The 8,355-nt window shown below is 44.4% G+C and overlaps 1 protein-coding gene and 3 non-coding genes across 4 annotated transcripts; all 4 read right to left on the reverse strand.

Annotated features, from left to right (window-relative positions):
• Positions 1-1,915: 1,915 nt before the first annotated feature.
• Positions 1,916-2,010, reverse strand: LOC119313326. Its single transcript, XR_005151663.1, has one exon. It is a non-coding gene; the product is annotated as a small nucleolar RNA Z221/R21b (small nucleolar RNA).
• Positions 2,011-2,428: 418 nt separating this feature from the next.
• Positions 2,429-2,520, reverse strand: LOC119313328. Its single transcript, XR_005151665.1, has one exon. It is a non-coding gene; the product is annotated as a small nucleolar RNA Z221/R21b (small nucleolar RNA).
• A 348-nt stretch (positions 2,521-2,868) lies between these two features.
• LOC119313327 lies at positions 2,869-2,962 on the reverse strand. The gene has a single exon (XR_005151664.1). It is a non-coding gene; the product is annotated as a small nucleolar RNA Z221/R21b (small nucleolar RNA).
• Positions 2,963-3,831: 869 nt separating this feature from the next.
• Positions 3,832-6,992, reverse strand: LOC119312030 (elongation factor 1-alpha). The gene is made up of 3 exons (XM_037587756.1): positions 6,887-6,992; positions 5,597-6,066; positions 3,832-4,951 (listed from the first exon to the last, which is right to left on the reverse strand). The coding sequence occupies exons 2-3, from the start codon at positions 6,056-6,058 to the stop codon at positions 4,070-4,072; spliced, it is 1,344 nt and encodes a 447-aa protein (XP_037443653.1). The 5' UTR covers positions 6,059-6,066; positions 6,887-6,992; the 3' UTR covers positions 3,832-4,069.
• Positions 6,993-8,355: the final 1,363 nt, after the last annotated feature.

The raw sequence follows: 8,355 nt of genomic DNA on the forward strand, positions 1-8,355 counted from the left end.
AAATGAAAATGACTCACAGTAGGGGACGTACCCTACTATTCTTTGGTCAAAAAAAAACGTTTTATCTCTTAAACCGTGCGTCCAAATCTCGAACCGCTTTCGTCTTGGATTCCTCGCGTCGAGATTTTCAAAACTAGATCCCATGTTGATAGGTTTTGATGAATTTTTTTTCACGAAAAAATCAGACGAAAAAATCAAACCGAGAGCATGGATTTTTTTCCTTTCCGAAAGAGGCACAACCGTGCCTCTCGTGGAAGCAAAACCGTGCCTCTTGCGAAAGAAAAAAAAATAGAAAACGCATTTTTTTTTGTTTCCAAGAGGCACGGCTGTGCCTCCCGCGAAAGCACAACCGCGCGCCTCTCGCGAAAACAAAACCTTGACTCTCACAAAAAAATACGTTTTTTGCACAAAAGAATTTTTTTTCCAAAAAAAAATTTTTGGTCAAAAAACTAGGGAAGGCCGGTGGAAAACCAGAACGTAAAAAAACATTTAAAAAGCTGCGAAAAAATTAAAAAAAAATCATGAGGGAGCGCCCAGAGCGCAACACGTGGTGAATGGCTGAGAGCGCGTCAAGTGACGCTGATCGTTGCGAGGCTCCTGAAGGAGCGCTCATTAATTAGTTGCACCCTAAAAAGTATTGTTTCAAAGTCTTTTGGGAAAGGGTGGGGGTGGGGCTGTACCGAGGCAAAGCCCTGATCATTGGCCCATTCATTGTTGTGCTTCAGACGGCATTTTTTTTGTTGCCTCCTCGTATTCATTCGAAGATTGGGGGGAAACGGTGTTAGCATCCCCTCCAAGCGGTTTCTCTCTTTATACACACACCACTATAATATACAACGTACATATGTTAGTTTACATAATGTGCATAGTACGCATACATTTGGTAAATAATATACTCTACATTGTGGACGACACAAATGAAATGAATATGCCACACATAATTCCCAGGACTGCAAGCTGCTGTGTACGCGACGACATATAATCCACTAACAGCTGGTTACACTATGAGCTGGCAGCAAGGAAAAGCTAACCCTCACACAGGGTTAGGGGTAAAGAGGACAAGAGACGAAGCAATGGGTCGTTGCAGGATACAAGAAGCTTCTATAGTGCACCCATGCATTCCGTCATGCTAGTGTACGAAGGAATAAAAGATGAGTGCTAGAGATAACTTTAAAGAAGTGAATATTGGTTGGTCGGTCTACTAAATAAATAAACTGACGATGTGGACAATTTTCGAATCAGGAATAGAAGCTCTTTTTGCCCAGCATCATCATCATGCCTAAATTTGATAGTGCAATTATGATGCTCATAAACACTTCATCAAGCAATATATACAACATTAAGCAAGGAAAATACAAGCTCCAGTAAACCTCAGGTTTGACGAGTACACAATATATACAACATTAAGCAAGAAAAATAAACTGATTTTTGTTTTACACAATGCCTCAGGTTTGTCGATTGCTGTCATTTTCTCAAGAGGTTCTCCCTTTAACAGGGGCTCGAGCATCCATTTTGCAGACAGGAACATCATTGGCAAAACCATAAGTAATTCAGATGTGATGCAACACAGTTCACGAAAGGTGCGGAAAAAATGTATCAACAAATAGAACAGGGCACTCCATTTGTTTTGCATCACATCCCCAACTAGTGTGGAATCTGTTAAAGACAGGAAGATTGGGAAAAACCATCAGCAGCAAATATTTTGACGTCAATGTAATTCAGTCCGCGTCATGGTGGGATCGCTCACAAGCAACCCTCGTCATCCGGTTCCGTACGTTATTCCTCCAATCCGGGTTTCAACAAGACAGTATTTTCCAAGGGCAAAAGCCGGAAACATTTTCTCAAAAAACATTTGATGTCTATGGCAAAAATTGCAGATAAACAAATTTGAAAATACAAGTATTTATCCTTGAGGCGGCTCAGATGTAAAATGGGTTGTAGTAAGTTTCTTTATCAGCACAAAGAGATAAATCTCTTCAGAGTGGTGCATGACTTTTCTCATCATAGCCATTTGCTTCCACAGAGCATCCATTTTGCAGACAGAATCATCTTCGGAAAACCACAGAGCATCCATTTTGCAGACAGAATCATCTTCGGTAAACCAGATACTGAGCACATTCAAAATAGAGGGGGTCGGAAATAAGAACAAGATAGGAAGGGGTATTGGAAAGAGGACCCATCAGCGGCAAATGTATCTGACCACAATGTAATTTCAGTCCGCATCATGGTAGGATCGCTCAGAGGCAACCCTCATCATTTGGCTCTGTACATTATCCCTAAAATCCAGTTAACCTTCAAGGCTTCTATTTTCAAACTACAGTATTTTCCTGAAGGCAAAGGCTGGAAACAGTTCCTAAAACACTAATACACGTCTACTCGAAAACAGCGGATAAACAAATCAGAAAATACAAAATATGAATCCATGAGGTGGCTGGATTTACAATGGGTTGTAAAGTTAGTTTATCATCACAAAGAGATAAATCTCTTCAGAGTGGTCAATGACTTTTCTCATCGTAGCCTTTTGCTTCCACAGAGCATCCATTTTGCAGACAGAATGATCAACCCAGAACAAATAATTCAGATGCAATGCAACGAGGTTCACCAAGCCACCAATAGGAAAAAAAGAACATTCAAGATACGGAGGAATGAAAAGATATACATCATTTGACCTCAATGTAATTTCAGCCCGCTCACTCTTGGGCAACGCTAGTCGTCTGTTTCTGTACATTACTCCCCCGATCTAGTTAATCTTAAGACTCATGTTCAAAACTGAAGTATTTTCCCAATGGCTAAATCTGGAAACAGTTTCTGAAAAAACACTAGACATCTATGGCAAGACAAAAAATACAAAAGTAGGTCCCCATGAGGTGGCTGAGATGTAAAATGGGTTTGTAAGTTTGCTTTATCAGCACAAAGAGATAAATTTCTTCAGAGCGGTGGATGACTTTTATCATCATGGCCTTTTGCTTCACCAGGAAGAACAATGTCATGGAATACAGCAGATTTGTCGATTGACGTTATAATACTAGGAAGCACAATATGGAATACCTCAGATTTGTCATTTGTTGTCATTTTACATCTGCTTTCTCAAGAGGTTCTCCCTGAAACAGGGGATTGAGTCCACAGAGCATCTATTTTGCAGACAGAATCATCATCGGAAAACCACAGGTAAGGCAGTTGCTAAATAAATAAATCAGCACCTGAATTCAACATTGCTACTAAAACCACTGGGCAATAAGCAGCACAATATTATCATATTACATCTGCTTCATCAAGAGGTTCTCCTTGAATCCACAGAGCATCAATTTGCAGACAGAATCCTCATTGCCAAACAAAATAAGCAAGCATGATGCAAAAAAAAGTAAGATGAAGATTAAATTTTTCAGAACTCAATTTAACATACCCACTACAATCAAAAGGCAATGAGCAGAAAAGTTTTCAGATAAGCACAAAGTTCAGACTATGGAAGCATAGCCATAAACAGTTAAATCTGTGCCACTAGACTGGGCATCTTTCAGAAAGCACAATCTCAAGATGCCAAAGCAGAGAGGCACCCGGAGCACAAATATAAGGTCAGAACTGATGAATTTATGGTAGTGTAAATTGATAGAGTATCAAACCACATTTTGATTCCAAAGCCTAGGAACAAACAAACCACTATGCGCCTCTATGACTGGGCAACTTTGAGAAAGGTCTACCTCAAGAAGCCAAAGGTGAGAGAGGCGCACACATAAAATCAAATGGCTCCTAGCAAAATTACTGTAATATATGGCAGGAAACAAACTCATCACAAAGAAAGTATTAACCATAGTATGATAGCAGAGTACTAGCAAATGGGAAAGCAGGTTCTAGTACTAGCATTCACCACAGGAAACAAAACCACAAATGGGATAAGAGCACAATAATGGAATCGAAATAGAGTATTTAAACGACACATCATAGCTCGCACACAGGTGCAGGAGTCAAAGTGCAATAACGCCCAGGAACACTTAACATACACTAAGATTCTCCAAAAAAGACTTGACACTAAAACCTCTGCTAGATAACTCGATGGCAGACACCAGAGCACTCATTTCTTCTTGATGGCGGCCTTGGTAACCTTGGCACCGGTGGGGTCCTTCTTCTCCACGCCCTTGATGACACCAACAGCAACCGTTTGTCTCATGTCACGCACAGCGAAGCGGCCAAGAGGAGGGTAGGTGGCGAAGGTCTCCACAACCATGGGCTTGGTGGGAATCATCTTCACGATACCAGCGTCACCGTTCTTCAGGAACTTGGGCAGCGCCTCCAGCTCCTTACCAGATCGCCTGTCGATCTTGGTCACCAGCTCGGCGAACTTGACAGCAATGTGGGAGGTGTGGCAGTCCAACACTGGGGCATAGCCGTTGCCGATCTGACCAGGGTGGTTCATGATGATGACCTGGGAGGTGAAGTTGGCCGCTTCCTTGGCAGGGTCATCCTTGGAGTTGGATGCAACAAAGCCACGCTTCAGATCCTTCACAGCAACGTTCTTGACGTTGAAGCCGACGTTGTCACCAGGAAGCGCCTCCAGGAGAGACTCATGGTGCATCTCAACAGACTTGACCTCAGTTGTCAGACCAGTGGGACCAAAGGTAACAACCATACCAGGCTTGATGACACCAGTCTCAACACGGCCAACAGGCACAGTTCCAATGCCACCAATCTTGTAAACGTCCTGAAGGGGAAGACGGAGGGGCTTGTCTGAGGGCCTCTTGGGCTCGTTGATCTGGTCAAGAGCCTCAAGAAGGGTAGGGCCCTTGTACCAGTCAAGGTTGGTGGACCTCTCAATCATGTTGTCACCCTCAAACCCAGAGATGGGGACAAAGGGAACCTTGTCAGGGTTGTATCCGACCTTCTTCAGGTAGGAAGAGACTTCCTTGACAATTTCCTCATAACGGGCCTTCGAGTACTTGGGGGTGGTGGCATCCATCTGTAACAGAAAACAGAGAAATCCATCAGACTACAGCTCTGAACTAGCAAAGCACTAGTATGTATCAATGAGAAGTGTGTAAGCAGTGTCTATCATGCAATGCAAATTCCATAGAATAAGAGACAATAAGCAAACAAAGTATTTCATTTCTAATTTATTAGTATAAAACATTTTTTGCAGTTCAATCAGAGGTAGTAATAAGCAAAGAAAGTATAACAAAGTCAGTACCATATGAAGAACCCACTTAGTGAAGTAATGCTAAGAAATCGCCACTAGTGACCTACTCAGTGAAGAAATGCCATGAAACATCCAGGACTAACAAAATTAATCAACATAAGATACAAGGCATTTCAGTACTACTAATGAACCTGTGCATTGAACCAAGTCATTCTGAATATTCACATTAAGTACATAGCAAAATAGTAGCACTTCTCTAAATTAAGTTATAACTAACCAAGTGAGCAACATATGTTACAGAACTACTTGGTTGAACGAATATCACAAGGCTAGATAAATGCCGGTCAGTTAACATGGAGTTTTTATACTACTTCCACAGGGCAGTGATCAAGTAACTCTTCAATCAAAGTAAACACATCATATGGCCACACATAAGAACAAGCATTGGAAGGTAAACAGAAAGTATACCTTGTTGCAGCAGCAGATCATCTGCTTCACTCCAAGAGTGAAAGCAAGGAGGGCGTGCTCACGGGTCTGGCCATCCTTGGAGATACCAGCCTCAAAACCACCAGTGGTGGAGTCAATGATGAGCACAGCACAGTCAGCCTGGGAGGTACCAGTAATCATGTTCTTGATGAAGTCACGGTGACCAGGGGCATCAATGACGGTGCAGTAGTACTTGGTGGTCTCGAACTTCCACAGGGCAATATCAATGGTGATACCCCTCTCACGCTCGGCCTTCAGCTTGTCAAGCACCCAGGCGTACTTGAAAGACCTCTTGTTCATCTCAGCGGCTTCCTTCTCAAACCTCTCGATCACACGCTTGTCAATACCTCCAAGCTTGTAGATCAGATGGCCAGTGGTGGTCGACTTGCCAGAGTCGACATGGCCAATGACCACGATGTTGATGTGAGTCTTCTCCTTACCCATGGCTGAAACTGCAAGACCAACACAAGATACAGAGAACAGAATTCAGTAGCTGTCAAGCTTAACAAATACAAAGTCAAAGGGTTTAATAATGAGACAAGGTAACACTCAAGCCAATAAAACTGCAGGCACAAGTTAGATCCAATAAACCTTGCATAGAACAAAAACATGCATGGCAGAACATATATAACAGAGACTGCAGACGGGGAATCATATATTCTACTCACGACTCACAACAGATCCTAGAACCAAACAGAGGTAGAGCACAAATCTGACGACGACATGAGCAACATGTCCTCTCTAACAACATATAACAGAGAAATCCTACATATCGAGGCTACGGCATGAGCAACACCTTAGAATTACGGCCAAAAACAGCTTGCAGCAGCGCACAAGATATTCTAAACTAGATCCACATGCAGATTTGCAGCTACAAAGCTAACACATGGAGAAAATCCTTCAGATCGCGGACGAGAACCACATGCATCAGCTCAAAATAAACACCTGCGACCCGATCTATCAACAGACTACGGCTACGAGACAGAAGCAAGCGTGCATCCTTCAAACCACGGACGAGAACAACATGCATCAGCGCGTAATTTAGAATCTAAAACTTGATCTACCAGCAGAGCACGGATATGAAACAGAAGCATGCTCGAATCCTTCAAACTACGGACGAGAACGGCACGAAATCACCGCGAAAGGAGCCTACAACTCGATCTACTAGCGAATTGCAGCGACTGAACAGACGCACAGCCATAGATCTGAAGCCATCCGAGACCACAAACGACGGATCGAAGCGGGGGATGGGGGGCGGATCGGGATGCTCACCTCGAAGGAAGGAGAAGGAGCGGAGAGGAGGAGGCGGCGGCGGCGGGCGGGGGGAATGGTAGGAAGGGGTTAGGCCGAGAGGGGTGGCGCTATATATGGGCGGCGAGGGGCGCTAGGGTTTCTTCTTGGCCGTCTGATCCGGGTCCGAGGGCCGCCGTCGTGGGAGATCTGGTCCGTTGGATCTCCATCGCGCGGAGAGCCTGCTTCTGGACGTTTCGGGGGGCGCAAGTTTTCCGCGTCTACCCAGTGGGCGGGTCCTACCGGGAAGTGGGTTGGATTGGCTCCAGCTGTCTCTATTTTCTGCGATTATCTCCGGACCAGTAAAGTAATGCCCATTTCTCACCCACTTCACATCGTGTCATGGTGTGCTCATAATAATGGGTTAGTGATGCTTCTTGTTCTCTGGAGGAACTTTTATTAAACTTAGAGCATCTACAGCCGGAGTTGCCTGTATCGGGCTGTTATAGGTCCACGAACGAGTTAAGGGATTAAAATTAGGCCTTCACAACCTGGATCTATCAAACAATTTTCTCAAATTTGTATTAGTCTCATGCAACGTTAAACCAACTCACATAAATCTCAAATCATTACAGTCTACGAGAAGTTGAAACAAAAAAAAAACAGCGACAGCTTCCGTAAATTTGAAAAGAATTTACGAGATTCCGTAGAAACACTCCCACCTTTTCGTAACTATACGGGAAGATAGTCCTTCCAGTATAATTTGGCGGGTAAAAAACCGCCTGAAAGTTCATGGCACGGACGGAGGACCATCCGCCTGAATGTCCTCGCATCCTGATGGTCCATCTCGAGTAGGGCGGCACGGAGGACCTTCTCCCGCAAGATCCACGAACACGGCGTTTCCTGCAGACGTCAGTCCTGGACGAGGGCGGGCACGGCGGCCTTGTCCTGCTCGACGACAGTGGCGGCGAACGCCGGTGATCCTCCTCGTCCTCGACCTCCAAAGTGAGTGTCGGTACAGCACAAGCACGCCCCGACCCTGAATCCCTTCCCCCATCCACGGGCATACACAGCATCGTACTTGTGCAACCTGCGCGCGCAGGGCCCCCAAAAACCCACAGTCCCCAAAATAATTGTGTAAGTGTTAGCTAGTACTAATTCCCCTCAAAAAGTAAGTACTAGTATAAATTTTGTGTCTCGGTTATGTCTACATAGTTCTCGAACCCGTAGGGTCCGCACGCTTAAGGTTTCGTTGACAGTTTTATTGTGAGTTTATGAGTTTTGATGTACCGAAGGTTGTTCAGAGTCCCGGATGTGATCACGGACATGACGAGGAGTCTCGAAATGGTCGAGACATAAAGATCAATATATTGGACGACTATATTTGGACACCAGAAATGTTCCGGGTGAGATTGGGACAATACCGGAGCTCCGGGAGATTATCGGACCCCCCCCCCGGGAGGTATATGGGCCTTATTGGACCTTAGTGGAAAGGAGGGGAAAGGAGCAAG

The sequence above is a fragment of the Triticum dicoccoides genome, chromosome 5B (genome assembly GCF_002162155.2).
Source record: "Triticum dicoccoides isolate Atlit2015 ecotype Zavitan chromosome 5B, WEW_v2.0, whole genome shotgun sequence".
In the NCBI taxonomy this organism is placed as follows: Eukaryota; Viridiplantae; Streptophyta; class Magnoliopsida; order Poales; family Poaceae; genus Triticum; species Triticum dicoccoides.

Coding starts and splice junctions, on each gene's coding strand:
- LOC119312030 (XM_037587756.1), bottom strand. CDS start 6,058: ATGGGTAAGGAGAAGACTCACATCAACATCGTGGTCATTGGCCATGTC. Junction 4,952..5,596: donor TGATCTGCTGCTGCAACAAG/GTATACTTTCTG, acceptor TTTCTGTTACAG/ATGGATGCCACCACCCCCAA.